At 29.7% G+C, this 21,411-nt stretch overlaps 2 protein-coding genes across 7 annotated transcripts in view; one reads left to right on the top strand and one right to left on the bottom strand.

The window, feature by feature from the left end:
* Positions 1-349: 349 nt before the first annotated feature.
* On the bottom strand, positions 350-1,242 carry snRNP-U1-C (small ribonucleoprotein particle U1 subunit C). The gene has a single exon (XM_015333814.2). It carries the CDS (start codon positions 1,061-1,063, stop codon positions 551-553), a length of 513 nt encoding a protein of 170 aa, XP_015189300.1. The 5' UTR covers positions 1,064-1,242; the 3' UTR covers positions 350-550.
* A 13,900-nt stretch (positions 1,243-15,142) lies between these two features.
* The window catches only part of LOC107073053 (uncharacterized), a 51,559-nt gene continuing 45,290 nt past the window's right edge, over positions 15,143-21,411 (top strand). For 3 of the 6 annotated variants that reach the window (XR_016176257.1, XR_001476684.2, XM_015333463.2), the window contains exons 1-2: positions 15,143-15,762; positions 21,123-21,224. Coding sequence is in view for 4 of the 6 variants with exons in the window: in XM_015333463.2 (XP_015188949.1) it covers positions 21,182-21,224 (43 nt within the window). In the remaining 2 variants the exon portion in view is untranslated. Of the gene's footprint in view, positions 15,763-19,484; positions 19,635-20,370; positions 20,392-21,122; positions 21,225-21,411 lie in introns of those variants that run through there. The other 3 variants (XM_089171566.1, XM_089171567.1, XM_015333465.2) reach the window with 3 other exon arrangements.

The following is a 21,411-nucleotide window of genomic DNA, read 5'->3' as shown; positions in this document are numbered from 1 at the left end:
CAAGTTTATTTTCTGTTGTTTCAAGAACATTAAAGGTTTACACATTGGTAAATTTAAAAATATTCATTAATTATGCCAAATCTTAGACCACTTTCAAAATTAGTCAATTGTTTAATTTTGTGTAGGTTTTTTCTTGTAAATTTCATGTGGAATGAATTTATTATGTTAACTACATTGTTTTATAGTATAATAATAATCCTGTGGTGTGTACAGGAAATTCTTTTTTTTTCTACAGAAATTGGTCAAAGCATTAGCATTTTTTAAAAAGAAATTAAAAAATTAACAAGTTTTAAACAGAAAGTTAACATTAAATTAAACATAAATTACGTGATAACAGACTCTTAAAATAAACAGTCAAATTATTGAATGTATTTATTGATTAATCATATAATTCATAAAATATAATGTACAGATTTACGTTAGAGAAATATTGATTTTTTATAATACATTTTATATTTAACCCAGATGTTGTGCATATTTAAATTGATGTTTATCACATCGTCTTGAATCCCAATCAATTTATAGATAGTCAATTCATTCACTCAATATTTTATTTCTTCATTGGTGGAGTACCACCTATAGGTGGTGGAGGTCCATTCATAGGTGGTCTCATGGGTCCCATAGGACCCATTGGTCCCATCATTGGACCCATTGGACCCATGGGTCCCATCATCGGTGGTCTCATACCCATCATTGAAGGCATTGGTCCATGTGGGCCCATCATCATAGGACCACCAGGACCCATTGGATTACCAGGATGCATACCTGGTGGTGGCATCATACCTGGTGATCCCTGTGGTGGTATTCCAGGTCGTGGCCCAAGACTAGGTGGTGGTGGTATAGCAGCACCTTTGTTCGCTGCGAATGGATTAGATGCAATTTTGCCAGCCTTGAAAGCAGCTGTCGTTGCATCAATTAGGTGTTGAGCTTGTTCCTCCATCCATTTTTGATAAAAAAATTTAACATTATCTTTGTGCTTTCGTCCTTGGCAATGGGTTTTTCTAACGCTTGGTGAATCGTGTGTTAAATATGTATCACAGTAATCACAATAGTACTTGGGCATATTAAAAATATTTTTTATATATTCTAAACTTTGTTTATTAATTCTAAAGCAAATTATTATATTCGCGTTTACAAATATAAGTACATTCTCTTAAGAAAATTGTCAATAATCTTTATAGGTTATTATTTTCTGTTAATCAAGAAAGGTTATGAATTTAGGAAAAAGTGGCGCCATCGCGAGATAGAGAAACCAAAAGTTGCTATTCAACAGATGTCAGCAGTGTTTGTGGCGGGACATTTGAACTTTCATTCTATACTTATTAAGATTAATTTAGCTGGTAATGCAATAATAAATAATACATCAAAAAATGAAACAATTTTATTTAGTTGACTATTCTAATGAAAAAACTAGGCTTTGAGCCGCCACTTACCTGCCACAGTCTATCCGTCGCGAATGAGTTTGTCTTCTAGCACATTTATTTAAAATATCAAAGTATCAATATATCAAAATTAATATCGATTCTATAATATTATATATCATTTAAAATATAACATCATTTGATAACAGGAAGGTGTACATTAAAATATTAATTGAAACAATTAGCTGAAATTAACGGGATAACAAAATCCGCAGCAACAAGTATACAGATGACAGATTAAAAAAATTCGAAAGTTTCGCCATATTGCAGTGCATAAAACAGACGCGTAAGACTGGCGCGAAAATACTGCATGCGCGAAAATGATGCGCAGTAGATCTTCTTTCCACCTATAATAAATAAAAATTTCGAATGATTAAAAATACGATATAGAAGCATAAAAATTGTCAAAATATACTCAAAAAATCAAAATTGATCCTTATATCCTTTATATATTATAATAGAAAGGTGTAAACCTTACAAAATATCTATTAATTACCTGATCTTAACGGGACGATGACACACCGATGTGTTCTCCACGAAAGACGCCATGAAACTGAAGAATTCGGACGAAAGCTTGGCCGTGATTGGCTAATTCATTTTTTTGAACAAGAAAAGGGTCATCACGGCTTCTTACACGGACAGAATCTGACCTTCCTCATGACCACGCTGGTCAAACTACATATGATAATTTATTTATTAAATAAATTAAAAATCATTTCTATTTTTCTAATAAATGTACACAATACTTATAAATATTCTAAAAATAATGAATAGAATAAAGACAATGTAGACATTAAGAGATCTTTGTCGTTTTGCATAAAAGAATACAATCGTATAGAAGAGAATTGTCGATAGAAAAATGTCTAATATGAAATGTAGCATATGAAAGAATAAATTCCCAAAATCTGTATCGATAAAGAATCCTCACAATTGAAATACTTTCAGAGATGCATAATTGTTTTAAAAATATTCATAATAACGTTTATACACGATTCACACACGAAGATTATTCCACATGCTTTTCTATGCTATAAGATACTACATTCTCTTTATCTTATTCATTATTTTTAGAATAATTATGAATAATGTGTACATTTTATTTGTAATCGAAAAAAGAAACACAAATTTATAACATATCAAAATTGTTTTCTATTTAATATATGTTAAATTGTGAGATAGTAGAAACCTGCTTTAAAAAATAAAATATGCATTATAGCAAAAATAATTTTATCCTGAAATTAAATAAAATAAATATTACAATAAAAGATTTCTTCTTTTATCGGTGTAATGCCTGTAACATTATAAAAGTTATTAAAAAACATTATAAGGTAATTAGTTTCTGGAGATGAAATGGATAGAAGGAGCCAAGGAAAGGAATAAAAATATGTTCATTGGAAAATTACAGAAACTAATTACAATTATAATGTTTATGGTAAGCGGTCTTTGGCTGGATTTTATTTGCAATGGAATGTAAAACATATCAAAATATGTTAAACATTACATGGAAAGTAAAATACCATTGCCCAGGTCTAACCACGAGGAGGTAACCGCTTCTGAAGACCCAAGAGGGATGTGCATCCTAAAGATGCTCACATCCGAATATAATTCAAAGGAATGAATCTAACTCTTAGGCCCCACCATAAGAGTACCATTCAAAAAATCGTTAAAATTATTATCGAAAATACCAGAGAAAAATTTCAATATTAAAAAATACAAAATGAAAGACAAGGAGAGTAATTTGAAAAGAAATTCAATAAAATCATCGATGATACTTAAAACTAACACACCCTAAAATAACTTCAACTTATAGAAATACAATCTATATACATTTATATACATAATTTTCAATCTCCATAAAATAAAGTATAATAATTAAAAAGAGTATACAAATTATGAGTTGTTCCATGGAACCTATAAATAAAGAAAATACATGAAAAATAATGATGTTCGTACATGTGCGATGCTACAAAGAGAATTATATAAAGATACGAATTTTCATTTTATTTATACAAATAATTATTTTATACTATCTTACATTACCAAGTCCACTTCTTGTTCCTTTTTGGTCCTCCTTTGGTCCACCTGTGGTCGTTTCCTTACCATAGTCCAATCTGCAACAGAAAACAAAGGGATAAAAAAGAGTTAAAACATAAAAGGGATAGGAAAACAGGGGGGATGGGTATAACTTTTAAAGCGGAACTTTTCACGATTTTTTTTAAAGTGGTTTCCCCCCGATTGGACTAGTCCACTGACTCTAAATTTAGGAGAAACCTACACTAAATGTTCAGTCCAACACCGTATACTATTGCGAACTTACAGAAATGAATCCTTGGGTCCGTCTAACAATTAGCGGAAGATGCCTTCCCTTACAATGAAGCTTCAGTTTCCCATGCTAAATGCATATCTATCAATGCATATCAAAAAGCCAAAAAAGAAAAAAAAAGGACGGTAGTTCCAGCTTAAAAGTTAAATGAACATGATTCTATCCTTGGGAGTAAGATAGAATCATGGCTCGCGTGGGCAGGGTCGCATCCCTGAAGTAAATTCTTTATTGTAAATGGTACCACCCTTTACGAACAAAAAATTTACCCGCTACCCATTAAACCGCTTCTGAAACAGAAATTTTAATGAATATTAATACAATTTTATTTGCAATGTAATTAATTGGAGTATTTTATATTACCTTCCAGTCCAGGAACGCAATCAAGTTGAACACAACCATCTGATAAACTGAAAAAATAAATTCAAAATAAAATGATTTTCTATTCAAAGTACGTTAATGTGTATGTAACGTTTAAACCAATGTATATGCGTTGAAACAATCTGAAAAATAATTAAAGTGTATTAGAATATTAAAATAATTGTTAATTAATCGACAGAAGTATCGATTATTGTTTAAAAGTACGGAATATATTTTCGGAGTACCTTCCTCTTCGAAATTCACTTATAGACTGACTCATTGTTCTCTAAAACAAAACATTAATTAGAAAGTTGTTTATGATTTTTCTTATGTTGATTATTTCTGTAACGATAATACAAATTCTAATAAAGAAAATTTAATATTATAACGTTCAGATTTTAACATTCTTTTCATTCTAATGGAATTAATTTATTCTTCATGCGCAGTGATGATTCTGAAACTAAAAATTATTTGTAATATAAATAGAGCGTATAAGAATATTAAAATAATTGGTAAATAATCGATAGAAGTATAGATTATTATTTAAAAGTACGAGATAAATTATTGGAGTACCTTCTTCTTCGAAATGCACTAATAGACTGAGCTGTTGTTCTCTAAAACAAAACATTGATTAGAAAGTTGTTTATGATTTTTCTTATGTTGATTATTTCTGCAACGGTAATTAAAATTCTAATAAAGAAAATTCAATATTATAACGTACAGATTTTATTATTTTATCTATTCTAACGTAATTATTTTATTGTTCCTGCGCAGTGATGACTTCGAGTGTTTAATTGTCCTGTAATATAAGTACAGTGTATAAGAATATTATATTAATTATTAATTAATCGATAGAAGTATTAATTATTGTTTAAAAGTACGAGATATATTATTGGAGTACCTTCCTCTTCGAAATTCACTTGCAGACTGACCCATTGTTCTCTAAAACAAAACATTAATTAGAAAGTTGTTTATGATTTTTCTTATGTTGATTATTTCTGCAACGGTAATAATAATTCTAATAATGACAATTCAAGATTATAACGTTCAGATTTAAACATTATTTTTATTCTAATGTGATTAATTTATTGTTCATGCGCAGTGATGACTTCGAGTGTTTAATTGTCCTGTAATATAAGTACAGTGTATAAGAATATTATATTATTTGTTAATTAATCGATAGAAGTGTCGATTATTGTTTAAAAGTACGAGATAAATTATTGGAGTACCTTCTTCTTCGAAATGCACTAATAGACTGAGCTGTTGTTCTCTAAAACAAAACATTGATTAGAAAGTTGTTTATGATTTTTCTTATGTTGATTATTTCTGCAACGGTAAGTAAAATTCTAATAAAGAAAATTCAATATTATAACGTACAGATTTTATTATTTTATCTATTCTAACGTAATTATTTTATTGTTCCTGCGCAGTGATGACTTCGAGTGTTTAATTGTCCTGTAATATAAGTACAGTGTATAAGAATATAATATTAATTATTAATTAATCGATAGAAGTATTAATTATTGTTTAAAAGTACGAGATATATTATTGGAGTACCTTCCTCTTCGAAATTCACTTGCAGACTGACCCATTGTTCTCTAAAACAAAACATTAATTAGAAAGTTGTTTATGATTTTTCTTATGTTGATTATTTCTGCAACGGTAATAATAATTCTAATAATGACAATTCAAGATTATAACGTTCAGATTTAAACATTATTTTTATTCTAATGTGATTAATTTATTGTTCATGCGCAGTGATGACTTCGAGTGTTTAACTGTCCTGTAATATAAGTACAGTGTATAAGAATATAATATTAATTATTAATTAATCGATAGAAGTATTAATTATTGTTTAAAAGTACGAGATATATTATTGGAGTACCTTCCTCTTCGAAATTCACTTGCAGACTGACCCATTGTTCTCTAAAACAAAACATTAATTAGAAAGTTGTTTATGATTTTTCTTATGTTGATTATTTCTGCAACGGTAATAATAATTCTAATAATGACAATTCAAGATTATAACGTTCAGATTTAAACATTATTTTTATTCTAATGTGATTAATTTATTGTTCATGCGCAGTGATGACTTCGAGTGTTTAATTGTCCTGTAATATAAGTACAGTGTATAAGAATATTATATTAATTGTTAATTAATCGATAGAAGTGTCGATTATTGTTTAAAAGTACGAGATAAATTATTGGAGTACCTTCTTCTTCGAAATGCACTAATAGACTGAGCTGTTGTTCTCTAAAACAAAACATTGATTAGAAAGTTGTTTATGATTTTTCTTATGTTGATTATTTCTGCAACGGTAATTAAAATTCTAATAAAGAAAATTCAATATTATAACGTACAGATTTTATTATTTTATCTATTCTAACGTAATTATTTTATTGTTCCTGCGCAGTGATGACTTCGAGTGTTTAATTGTCCTGTAATATAAGTACAGTGTATAAGAATATTATATTAATTATTAATTAATCGATAGAAGTATTAATTATTGTTTAAAAGTACGAGATATATTATTGGAGTACCTTCCTCTTCGAAATTCACTTGCAGACTGACCCATTGTTCTCTAAAACAAAACATTAATTAGAAAGTTGTTTATGATTTTTCTTATGTTGATTATTTCTGCAACGGTAATAATAATTCTAATAATGACAATTCAAGATTATAACGTTCAGATTTAAACATTATTTTTATTCTAATGTGATTAATTTATTGTTCATGCGCAGTGATGACTTCGAGTGTTTAATTGTCCTGTAATATAAGTACAGTGTATAAGAATATTATATTAATTATTAATTAATCGATAGAAGTATTAATTATTGTTTAAAAGTACGAGATATATTATTGGAGTACCTTCCTCTTCGAAATTCACTTGCAGACTGATCCATTGTTCTCTAAAACAAAACTTTGATTAGAAAGTTGTTTATGATTTTTCTTATGTTGATTATTTCTGCAACGGTAATTAAAATTCTAATAAAGAAAATTCAATATTATAACGTACAGATTTTATTATTTTATCTATTCTAACGTAATTATTTTATTGTTCCTGCGCAGTGATGACTTTGAGTGTTTAATTGTCCTGTAATATAAGTACAGTGTATAAGAATATTATAATAATTGTTAATTAATCGATAGAAGTATTAATAATTGTTTAAAAGTGTGAAATATATTTTCGGAGTTCCTTCCTCTTCGAAATTTATTTATAGACTGGGCCCTTCATTAGAATGATAAAATAATTGTTAAATAATTAATATAAGTGCATATTGTTATCTAATAACTTATTACATATGATCTATGTACCTTTCCCTTCAAGATTCACCTTTTAACTGAGACATTATCCTCTATAAAAATGCTTTTATTCAATGTTGGTTATGTTGTTTTCCAAATGTTGCCCATGTATGTAACAAAATAAAACATTCCAATTAAACAGAGATTAACATTATAACTCTCTTCATGTTATTACTATTTTTATTAAATACACATGTAACTTGTAATCATTATAAAAATAATGAATACAATAAAAAGAGTGCATAATATAAACATTATCTCATTGCTCACGAGAAAATAATCATGTAGAACAGAAATCTTGTCAAAGAAATTTGTAAAACAATTGACAATCTATCGCTTGCCAACAATAGAAAAGTCCCTATAATTTGTTTCTTTAACGTAAAAACTCGCCTTTATGATAAAGATTTAATTTTATACGTGTGGCAAGCGATAGATTGTCAATTGTTTGACAAATTTCTTTGAAAAAGTTTCTCTTCTACATGATTATTTTCTCGTATGCAATGAGATAATGTTCTTATTATGTATTCTTTTTTTATTTTATTCATTATTTTTGTAATGTTTACAATTAAAGTGTGTAAAGTCTTGTGAAGAGTGAAAAGAGTGTAAAAATAAGAGAATTAAAATCTGAAATTCTGTTTATTTCGAATGTTATTTGCGTTTCATATATGGGCAGATTTGGAAAATAACCTAAACAAAATTGAAATAAAAGTATTTTTATAGAGGATAATGTCTCAGTTAAAAGGTGAATCTTGAAGGGAAAGGTACATAGATCATATGTAATAAGTTATTAGATAACAAAATGCACTTATATTAATTATTTAACAATTATTTTATCATTCTAATATTCTCTAATTGCATTTCAGATTGTTTCTATGCATATACATTGGTTTAAACATTTTATATGTTTTAACATACATTAAATAGAAAACAATTTTGATATGTTATAAATTTGTGTTTCTTTTTTCGATTACAAATAAAATGTACACGTTATTTATAATTATTCTAAAAATAATGAATAGAATAAAGAGAATGTAGTATCTTATAGCATAGAAAATCATGTGGAATAATCTTCGTGTGTGAATCGTGTATAGACGTTATTGTAAATATTTTTAAAACAATTATGCATCTGTGAAAGTATTTCAATTGTGAGGATTCTTTATCGTTACAGATTTTGGGAATTTATTCTTTCATATGCTGCATTTCATATTAGACATTTTTCTATCGACAATTGTCTTCTATACGATTTTGTTTATTTGTGCAAAACGACAAAGATCTCTTAATGTCTACATTGTCTTTATTCTATTCATTATTTTTAGAATATTTATAAGTATTGTGTACATTTATTAGAAAAATAGAAATGATTTTTAATTTATTTAATAAATAAATTATCATATGTAGTTTGACCAGCGTGGTCATGAGGAAGGTCAGATTCTGTCCGTGTAAGAAGCCGTGATGACCCTTTTCTTGTTCAAAAAAATGAATTAGCCAATCACGGCCAAGCTTTCGTCCGAATTCTTCAGTTTCATGGCGTCTTTCGTGGAGAACACATCGGTGTGTCATCGTCCCGTTAAGATCAGGTAATTAATAAATATTTTGTAAGGTTTACACCTTTTTATTATAATATATAAAGGATATAAGGATCAATTTTGATTTTTTGAGTATATTTTGACAATTTTTATGCTTCTATATTGTATTTTTAATCATTCAAAATTTTTCTTTAATATAGGTGGAAGGAAGACATACTGCGCATCATTTTCGCGCATGCAGTATTTTCGCGCCAGTCTTACGCGCCTGCTTTATGCACTGCAATATGGCGAATCTTTCGAATTTTTTAATCTGCGATCTGTATACTTGTTGCAGCGGATTTGGTTATCCCGTTAATTTCAGGTAATTGTTTCAATTAATATTTTAATGTACACCTTCCTGTTATATATTAAATGATATATAACGAATGTTATATATCAAATGCATACTACATGCATAATTTTGATACGTGAGTTTTTTCATATTTTACTTTTTTTTTAGCTTTCTGAGTATGGGGAGAGTTGCAACACGAATTCACTAACCTTTTAATCTTGTGGCAACTTTTTTTATCTACTCCATATACGGCGAGGTGAGCATTATTTTTTTTAAGTATAAGCATATAAGCATATAGAAATACTACAGAAAGAGTGAGAGAGAAGGAGTGTGAGAGAGAGAGGAAGAATAAGAAAACAATACACTCGACATATAAGCTACTATATAAATGTGTATTTATATTTGTAGGTATTTCTCGAGTCGACGACAAAACGTAAACAGCCGATAACATAGGTATAATAGCCGAGCGTTCGACATTCCCAAGATCTCCTCTACCAAGGTTACGTAGCAACGTATCTCGTATTCGTTTTCTATCCTTCGACGAGACAACATAAACGAAAAAGAGACGTATTAAATTATTTAATAATTTTATTTCTAACGTTATCATTTTGATTTTAATAGTTTAAAAAGCTTTTCATTGCATAGAATGGTATAAAAACTGGTTTATTTTTTATGTTACTCTTTATTGCGTTTGCTGATACAATTACTGTTTTATTTAGACAACTTTAAAGATTTTTAATTAATATTTATACTAACATTACATACTTTGATCAATTTCACAAATATTTAATAACTTGAATACCATTCTATCAAAAATATTCAATGGTTTTAATGTGTGCCCTGCCTTCAGAAATGATTTACAGGAAATATTGTAATATAGTCTTTAGTATGTTTCAGCTTTTCAGACTTTTTATTTAATATTATTTTATACATCGTCATCCTAAGGGTAGGATACCCATCCTGCAGTCATCAACGAAGACTAAAAGTAAGTATATTTTACTATCAAACATTTCTATGATAATTTCAATTGATTTTTATTACAACAATGATCTTAATTGTTCTTTTTCTTTTTCTGTTTCAGAAAATCATTGCAATCGAGCGCGTAGGCAATGAGGTTCTCGTGTGTTGCATCGTGTTAAAATAAAATATAAAAAAGTCGACAAGTAGATTCAGTGTTGATCGTCGCATGTTAAAGTTTCGTTTGCTCGGTTAAGAAACTCGCAAGTTTCTTTTATTAAGTTTAAACGTGTGTTCATCGTCATCCTAAGGGTAGGAGACCCATCGTGCATTCATCAATGAAAAAAAAACGTAAGTCAATTTTTATATTAAACATTTTCTCAATAATTATAATAATTTTTATATAACAACGATTTATATTATTTTGTTTTTATTTGTGTTTCAGATCATCGTTGGAATGGTATTCACATTTTATTAATTAAATTCATTTAGAAATTCGTTTAACACTAGATTTGTTCACTATTGTTTTGTTCACTATTTTTTAAAAATTTACAAACATTGTTTAAATGAAAAAGTTAGTAGAGGAGAGGAATTAATATTTATGCATATTTCATTACAGCATTAAAAATTAATATATATTTTTAAAAAATATTCTATTTTAAAAGTAATTAAATTTAAATTTTATTAAATTACAATTAATTGAAATATTTCTATTTTATATATATGTAACAAAAAAGTTTGAAATGAATCACATTTGCTCGGTCCATAAATCTAGTGTTAATTGAATTAATTGCATTTATTATTATATATGTTTTATAGTCATTATTTGTGCATTGTCATCATTATCCTAAGGATAGGAGACCCATTGTGTATTCATCAATAAAGATTTAAAGTGAGTATATTTTTGTATTAAATAATTCCTCAAAAATTTTAATGATTATCTGTAATAGTAATGATATTAATAGTATTGTTTTTTATTTCAGTTTCAGATTGCAATAGTGCGCGAAGCAATATGTGCAGTGTTTATGGTGGTATTATCAAACTGCGTGCAATGCAGTCTTTGAATTAGTGCAGTTTAGAATCAGTGATCGGGCGAGTAATAAGTTAAAATCAAACGCGAATTAGAGTCAGTGTTGTTCGTCGTATAATAAAATATCGGTTTCGCGATAAGAAACTCATCTATAGTTTCTTATTTTCGTTCATACCGCGTTTTTAGATTCACGCGAGGTGCATCACCATGGTGCAATAGAGCTGCATCTCCTTGGAATGCATTGTAAGTATTCATTTTTATTTACATTTTATTCGATTTTATTTTATATGATTTTGGATAATATTCTAGATAACTTATCGTATTGTTTTATTTTATTTTACAGATATAACCATGGATTCTCTTCCTTTCAAAGATGTTGGATGAATTCTTCGATGGATCTTCGATGGATCTTCTTCAATGGCAAATCGAGTATCGTCTTCCATGGTCAGACTACAATACTTGCTGCGAAGTAGGAGTGTTTTGGAGCCATCGCAGAACTTCTTAAACCGTGAGTTTTTATTTAAAGTCCCTCCAGTGCTCAATCATGCCGAGGATGAAAGGTCCAAATCGGCACGAGTTACTGGTTGTAATTATTTAAATAAATTATTGACGAGCACATGAGTAATTCCTTTTTAGGAGTTACTCATGAAAATTGTATATTTTATTGTATGTTTTATTATTAGTTCAGGATAGGTTTTCTTGTCTCATCGGTTAAATTCATTTAATTCATAATGCAATTAATAAATGCACTCTCTTTTTTATTACGTTTATAAAAGCATGTAATAAATGTCTTACATGCATTGCTACGTACATAGTTTATCTAATCGAAATTAATTTTGATATATCAATACTTTGATATTTTAAATAAATGAGCAAGAAGACAAACTTATTCGCGACGGATAGACTTTGGCAGTTAAGTGGTGGCTCAAAGCCCAGTTCTTTCATTAGAACAGCCAACTTAATGAAAGGAGTCGTCCGAGGTTTGCAAAAAATATCCATCATTATTGTAGAGTCTTTTAATACAACCTTTACCTCGAAGCTATAATTGTTTCATATGGGGTAACTTTTTTTTTCATTCGCTTGTTTAAGTCATTATTCACCAAATGACTTGTAGAGTCCTTAGTCGCTTAGATGAATTTTTATTAAAATCTTTTGATATATTTATATATGTGTTAATCATTTTTTTTTAGATCAGGATTTTCAGCTTCTAATATACTAATCTCCCGTTTCTCCCCCCATACTTTCTGCGTTCTCATCTATGCGTGTGCCCAGGTGTTACACGTATAGGTGAGAAACAGTTAGCGTGGGTTTAGTTTTAGTTTTTTCCCCTATTGGCGGCTGTTATTGTGCTAGTGATTGCACGATGTACTTTACACCTGTGTGTGCGTATTAGGTAGTGTGTATTGTACATCGTTTCGCGATATTTTTTATTCATTTAATACATTATTAAATACTCAAAGCACTACTTTCTCATATCACGTTTCTGTGTATTCTTATATTTATATTAAATATTTCTAATTTGTTTGATAATCTCGTTTGCATAGTAGAGTTACTGCATTTATTTGTGGAAACTTTGATATACTTGTATATTACTAGTATGCATATATATACTAGTGTATACTTGTATTTTTGCTTTAGTTTTTTATGCAATAATCATTAGCCTTGGCAGTCGATTACAGCAAAATACGTACGTATACCCATTAGCATATAAGTTTAGAAAACGTGGTTGAACTAGGGTGTCGGAGGTGCCCCGGGGCATGCTCTCTAGTGTAGGCTTTTGCACCCTGGTGGTATGTGTGAGAACCGTGGAGTGAGTGGGTGGGTATGTATGGTTTTTCTTAAAATGGGTAAAAATATGGGTAATAGGCAGGCAGGTAGCATACTTCTCTGAATGAATGTGAAAACTTTAATTTTAAGTAGGTAGGATCCAGGAAAGGCATTAGACTTCTTGCTTCCACTCCGGAGTGGAAATTCCGCCTCCTGGTTTATACAGAATTGTTACAAAATTTGATCATCTCATTCTATATTATGTTTGATTTGTTAATTTATTTTGTAACTATTCTGTGATCTTTATTATGTATCATGATTCAAAGGTATTTGCAACCATTTGAAAAATTTATTTCTACTTCGATTTTATCTCGAACGAGATAGAGTCGAATCAAATTCGCAAATTCTTTGATGCATTTGATACTTAGTTTTAAGTATTTCAGGATTAGCACTACGCACTATCGCGATTTTATCTTGCAGCTGGAAATATTTCATATAAATAAATATAACAAAGTATTGCAAGAAAATGCATTGCATTTATTGCACTTTTTATTTCAATTCCATTTTATTACTCGACGTTAAAAGTGCGAAGTGTTATTAGGTCATCGAGGGAAATTATTATCTGCTTGGACATTCGATTAAATATTCTCGTGTATGATCAATGAACTCCAAGTTCATTGATGGTCCACGAGCTAGACAAGTGTACGGGAAATGTAAATTAATTTTTTAATATAATTGAGAATTAGAATCATAACAAAATACGAGTTCATTTGCAAAATTAGTATGAAAGATCTTATCTTGCTCGCACGTAGGAAATGTCCAAATGCAGTTTTCATGGAATGAAGAAAGAAGAGGCTTAATGCCGAAGAGGCCCCCACTTAATTGTGGCTCAAGAGGGCAACTACAGGCTATTGAGTTATTTTCAAAGGTTCAACAGCAAGTTTGAACCTTTAGAGAATAGCTCTCTAGTCATATTTTATATTTTATTGTTTTACTTTTTTGCTCGTCATTAATTTCTAGTTGTAATTGGAGATGATGGACCATTCCATCTCCTTGGGACACCAAATGCGTGTCTATATCGTCAAAAAGATGCATACGTGTTTAGTTAGTTTCTTGTCAAAATATTTAAATTTCCTTTTTATTACATTTTGAAACATAATTATCGTCTTTTTAATATTAAAGTAATCTCTCTTTTTTTTTTCGTCTTTAAGATTTTTCACTTTGATCGCAATTGAATTATTAAATTTGTAATTTTTTCTTTTCTATATAATGCAGTTTAAAAAAGTATTAGTTATAATAATTAATAGTTATTATTTTCTCTAGTAAATTAATATTTGTACTTTTACTTTTTTTTATTTTTTTTGTAAATGTCAAATCACGCGTTTAAATTCAATTTTATTGCAACTTTAAATAGAGCTTTTATAAAAAGTAAATAGGGAATTCAATTTGAAAAGTGCATCTGCTATTTGGACGATTTATATGTCAGGCTATTGTATCTCACTTGATTCTATAATTAATATAGTTTTCTTTTTGTTACAGGTGATCATCGTTGGATTTAACAACAAACCTTTGGGATCTTTTACTATTTTAGTTCTTAAAATTGTTTCATTTTGAATATATGTATGTATAATGGCATTTCTGAAGGCACACACAAATTTTTTCACTGACAATTGAATATAATTATTTAATATTCTATTACAGTATAACTATACTATATATTCTATTACAGGATACATCATATAATATCATATTCTATCATAGAATATTATATTGTACCATCATCGCGTTAATTATCTACTATTGTTCACTTTTGGTAAGTGTATTACTAAGAATAATAACTAAAATCAATCTGGTTAGGTAAAATGTTAACTTGTGAGCTTTTATGTACTTCGGTATTCCTTGTTGATAATGAAATATCTACTATACCTACGTATAAAATTGAAATTATCGATCGTACGCTGTTACTGATACACGATAAAAGAATTTGTTGTAACAAGGAACGAAACATTTACCATCGTAGTTAGAGATTTTGTTAAAAGTCGTAGTATGGTGTAGTCTATCTAAAATAATGTTGAGCGCAGGATCCGGAATTACACGATTGTCCTATGGGTCGTCATTCGACAGGAGTTTAGTCGGTGCCGGTCCCGAAACGCGTTCACGTCTGGGTATCCTGCGGGACGTGAAAATTTTAAGATGGCAAGGGAGGATATGTACATTTGATAGGGCGGTCCATTAGTGGGGGAAACAAAGGGGAAAAAAACAAAAACATAAATAAGATATTCGAGAAGCTTTAGGCTTTTTAGTGAACGAATAAAATAGAAAAAAACGGAAGAAGAAGAAGTTTAGATACGCGGGATAATGAACGATCCAGAGAGAGAGAGAAAAGAACGGTTCTGCTTGAATGGAACCTTTAGATTAGTCTAATTGCAGATCCAAATTCTTGGTGTCTCCTAATAATCGCTTTTATAATCGTGTTATTATCAGTATTATTATTTAATCGATCATAATCGGAATCATAATCGGAATCATCGGGATGATAAAACCACATAGAACGTTCGAATAATCTTTTTATATATTCTTTCCAGCCATTTTATCTCGTTCTTTTTCATTCGTTCGTTCTCTTACTCATTCTCATTCTCTTTCTCTCTCTTTTTCATCGGCTTATGAATCGTTCCTGTTGAAGAGGGAAGAATATTTTAGACATCCTCGATGACACCTCCGCGACGAATGTTATTACGTGATAAAGGTGAGTAAAGCATTAAAACAACGTCGCGCGTCTTTTGATTTTCTACTCTTGTATCACTAAGTATCTTTTACCTTTATCACGAATCGGACAATCACTATTTTCATCAATTTTATAAATGTCTATCGCTATTATAGATATAAAATCGATCTCAGACACACCCGCCGGTTGTTATGTTTGACCATTTTACGAAACGGTAGTTACGTACGTGCATTTATGTATACTATAGTTCTTATAATCTCGTTATCTATCCGTTAAGATACATCGAGATAGCGTTTATGGTATATTATCAAAGCTTACTACAGAGAATAGAGACATATATCTATCCAGGGTAGTTCATTTTTTTCAATTATCATTTAAAAAAAAGAGATAATATTAAATAAAGATTATAATTAAATCGCTTGCTTCATACCTGGTTTTTTAATATCTTTGCATTTGCTTGGGATCACCATTAGGCGTCTTATCAGAACCTTTCTCTCTCTCTCTCTCTCTGTTTAATTTGACGACCATGTACGACTAATTCAAACGGAATAGACCAATGAGAATAATTTACGAATTCTCGGTTGTTGAAGCTAGGTCCGTTACAGAATCATAAGCATAACGGGGCATATGTATGCATGTGTACACCTAGTAACGATGATTTATCGTTCTACCTGCGATTATTATACCTAGTACGACGTGTAATAATTCGATAAAATTAATATGATTATATTTGAAAATATTATAAATTAATTATTGTTTTATACATTAAATTCTCTATTTATGATTATGCGTTCACGTAATTGTCAATTAACGTTTACCTGTCAGTTATTAAGAATTCATTTGAAATTCATATCGTGTTCTAGGTGACGAAGTAATGTTATTGATAGACTCTTATCAAACTTCGGCGTCTTTGATCTTCAGACTAGATAGACTCTAATGATTACATTCGAGTCGTTGGCACGATCGCGAAATTGAACCTCTTGTATTCTCTCTCATGATATTCTTAGTAAATTCTACCTTTAGTAACTTTGCTTCCCTTTTCTCTCAGCTTTAATAAGTTTCTCTCAAACGAAGATGATGAAATCTTACTTGCGCTAAATTCCAATTCACAAAGTTATAGATACCCTATACTAATATATTTCGTATATATATTTATGCAATGAAAAGGTTCAAACGTTTAAAGGCATCCTAGTGTTAAAGCATAGATCGAGAAAGTGTTAAGGGACTTTTTTTTTCTTTATTTCCTCTCTCCTTTCTTTCTTTCTTCCTTCCTTCTTTTCCTACCTACTTTAATCTCGTTCATTTTAAACTCTTAGAAAGAATTACGTTTTACGATGAAAATTCTCAACATTTTCCACTTTCCTATTCCTTTCCTTCGCACTTTCCTACCCTAAGCGAAAGATAAATGCGTATGCATAATTAATGAAATATTTCGAATACGAACAACCTATATACATATATACATAAGCATTAACATTTAAGATATTTCGAGGAAAAAAAAACTTCTAAATTCTAAACGTTTTTTTTTCTTTTAATCCAAAATATGTATTCTCTCTCTTTCTCCTCTCTCTTTGTGGAAGTTTTTACAAGATTTGTTAATAATTTCTCGGTGAGTTGGAAGTTCATAGATTATTTTCAAAATTAATTATTATTGTAGAAAATTTGTTAGACTTATATTTTCAATTTGTAGCGTTACAAGTAAAGCTTGCAATTTTACTATATGTAAACAAGATTATCTTGAAAAGTTTGATAATTTAAGAAATTAATATTTTTTTTTCTAAACTTTTAGCCTTTTTTATATGTACATTTTGTATTTATATTATTTAAAACATTGTATAAAACAAAATTCCTTGGAGAGAGGGGACAGTGCAGGATGAATTTATGCATGGGTTATTATTCTTTCGTGGAGACATTGAATTTAACCAGGACACATATCAAAGAGCTACATCAACGTTGTTCTTTGAACATTGAAGAAATACTTGGAATATACGGATATCATATTTTGTATTATTTTTATTTTTTTATTATTTTTTTGTCTATTCCCCTTTCTTATTTGTTCTTTTTTTTCTTTTTTTTTTTTTTTTAGTAACTTTTATATCGAAGGAAATACGCGAAAAGAATTTTTTTCCTCTTTCTTGTACGATCTTTTTCTTAGGACTTTATTCTTACTCCTTTATCTTTTGTTGTAGCTCTCAGATTAGGGCAAATGTTCCTCCTCTCCTCTCCTCTATTTTACCATTTCAACGGTCGTCGTCTTTTCTTCCTTTTCCTTTTCCTATTTTTTCTTTTTCCTTCTCGAGGACGAGCCTTACTTTATTCGAGTGGAATTTTCTAAACTAGATGTAATAGTGGTACCATGTTTTATGCTTTCATACAAAAGTCTATATATAAATATATATTTAATTTATATATTTTTATGTTTAAACTGAGTTATAGTATATAAGAAACTACAATAATTCTTTAAATGTCAACAACCAAATTTCAAATAATATTAATTATATTACTGATCATATAATTGAAAGATGTGATTTTAACTAAGTCATTGCTATTTGTTTTTTGTTTAAATCTTTCTCTCTTTCTTTCTCTATTGCTTTCTCAAAATTCTTAAACAAACGAACAATGTAGAACGCGAAAGGCTAAAAGCTTTTCTCGTAATAACGCAAGTGGAATTCTTGCTTGTAGTTCCTTGACCCTCGAAACACCGCTCGTGAGATATTCAAACTATTCTCGCGAGTATTCGTCTCACGTATACACAAGTAACACACACGGCAGGTACACTTTCTTTGTTTGTTAACAACGTTTGTGAACGACGATATGATGCTCTTCTCGCTTTTAATGACTCTTTCTCTTTCTCTCTCTTTATACAAAAAAAATTTATATATATAAATAAAAGTACACGTAGTTGAATACTCTTCTATAGAAGTATAATCGAAAAAAATTAAAAAAATACAAAACAATATTTTCTATAATAAAAAAAAAAGAAAAAGGAGTAAAAATATTCATTGGTTACGTGAATTGATAAAAAGTTACGTTTTTGAACAATTCTCCAATAACTTGTAATTAATTTGTTTGTTTGTTTTTTCGTATTAAAATAAAAAATAATCGCCACTGTTTTTTTTTACCTCTATGTGTATTTATATAATATTTTTAAATGACTTTTTTGTTTCCCCTCCGTGATGCATTTTTGTTGGATGTAACTTTTTATAACGATAAAGAGAGAGAGAGAGAGAGTGAGACAAAATTATCGACGGAATTTTTTTCCCGCAACTTATTTTTCTTTTCTTTTTTTTCTGCGTTACCTTGTAAATGGAGAGCTAGAGCGAGCAGATTCGTAATGGCGGCCGCTTTTTATTATACTACCTCGTAGAAGCAAAAGGGGTGGAAAGCTTTATCTTCGAGTGATGTACGATCGCGTCCGTGCAGAGAATATCTTGTCGGAGGTTAGACGGGAGACGGGGAGGAAAGAAATTATGATTTCGTTTTGAATTATCGTACTCAAGTACCATCAACGACATTTGCAGAGTAAAATGTTTTCTCTCTTCCCATTTTTTTTTCTATTTTATTTTTTATTTGTTATTTCCCCCTCTTTTTCCTCTCGTATTTGTATCGTTTATATATCGATCACATAAGAACGTGTTACATATGCGAATAATAAAACACACGAGAGGATGGAATACATACGTTTGAATAATTTTTGTTACAGTATAGTTCGCGATAAAATTAGTTATGCATCTATGCACGTGGCCGATTGTACATGTGTGTGTATATGCATACTGGTTCAATGAACTTCAAAGGACTATACTAGGCATATTTTTATTTTTTGTTTGTTTATTTATACAAGATAATTCGTGAAATTAAAAGAGTATACACGGATGATAAAAAAATGAAACTACGTAAGCATGTTTTAATTTCATATCATACATTACTTTTAATACCGTCATTAATCTAAAATGGAATCATCCTGTAAAAAGCACGTATTCGTTTCGGTAGAAGGTAAAAATGCTTACGCAATGGAAACTCTTGTTTTAGAAAAGTCAAAGATAAAATCTCTTTGCTTTAGAGGTATTCGAAAAGGGAAAGAGAGAAAGAGAGAATAAATTCGAGTTCCGAAAGTCATCGATCGGCAAAACGCGTTTCAATGTTTAGGGAACCCCTTGTCGGTGTCTGCCGAACGATCGATCCATCGGACGTACATATAAAAAAAAAGAAAAAAGAAAGAAAAAAATAAAAAGAGAGCTTTCGAGCGTAGCAGTTAGCACGAGGAGGATGAGAGAACGTGTTCGTATCAGGGTCCAGTGCCGATCGTAAAAGCTACCATCTACCACCACCATCACCTCAACTCCCACCATTTTCATCCTCACTTTTAACATCTCTTTCTTTTTATTTTTCTTCTTTCACTGTGTTACTTTTTTCACATTTTTTTTTTTATTACATCTTTGATAGACGCGTGTACTACTTGAAATAGAAGGGATGATTCCCTTCTTCTTCCTGTCGTTTTCATATTCATAAAAAGAAATAAAAAACCAAGAAGAAAATCTTTTGCTACGTTTTAGAAAAAAAACAAGAACAAATTATTTTCCTTTAACACTTCACACACTAAATAATTGTAAAAATATGATGGTGCAAGAGATAATTAATAAGTTTTAAAAAGTGAGATCATATTATAAACATTGAGACGTTTAATAAAGCTTATGATTAATTTACTTTTTACGGGATTTACGATGTATAAATTAGGTGTTCCAAAGTATTTTAACAATGCGCTTAGAGCAAATGTATACAAATAAATACGTAGATATCCATCTATGTATTATTTATATGCATATAGTTAGTACATAAAGCACATAAAGATAGAAATTGCTGACTGTGAATAGAGGGTGAGAAAACTTATGTATATGTATTTACGCGTACGTGTAAATGTCGGAAAAATGGGAAATATTACTCCTGCCACGTGAACCTTTTGCGGGGACGTTCGAAGAACCATATCCGCATTATTCCATGTCAATTTGTATCCCGCATTTTATCTCGTGCCGTTTTACCTCTACATCAGAATATTCCGAATAAAAGCTTCGTACCGAGCTTTTTTTCCAACCGGTGAAAATAAATGCAACTAGCGTTGGTGCACAATTATCTATCTACGTATATGTTTAGAAAATAGACATTTGCATATTATGTACAACTATACGAGCTATATATATATCTACGAAATACTTTGCAACATCTTGTAGAATAAAAATTAAATAACAAATATCATACTTTTTTTTTTGATTGCACTCGTACATATTCTTAGATTCTCTTGATATTTGTTCAACACATACAAATGGGATTGTATTAAGCTTATTTACGAAGAATAATGAAACCATTTCTCCAATTGGGTTTTTTAGGAGAGAGCAAAAGAACGTGGTTCGTCTCGTCTTAAGGAAGATCAGAAGGAGAAGTAAATATGGGAAAGGGCGATAAAAGGGGAATAGCACAGCGCAGCGACGGTGAGTCCACCTGAGAAACGGTATATATACCACCACAACTAACTTTTTCCTAAAAGGTATCCCTTTTTTTCCCTTTGTCCCCTCAACTCCTTCTCATCTTATTCGTTTCTTTTTTTCATATATATTTTGTTGTTGTTGTTGTTGTTTGGCAAAAACTTTTGGACAATTCTATATATTATACATTTCA

Source organism: Polistes dominula, unplaced genomic scaffold, assembly GCF_049000335.1.
Source record: "Polistes dominula isolate Pdom_NZ unplaced genomic scaffold, Pdom_raw_medaka contig_26, whole genome shotgun sequence".
Lineage (NCBI taxonomy): Eukaryota > Metazoa > Arthropoda > Insecta > Hymenoptera > Vespidae > Polistes > Polistes dominula.
This window is presented reverse-complemented; position numbering and strand designations above follow the sequence as displayed.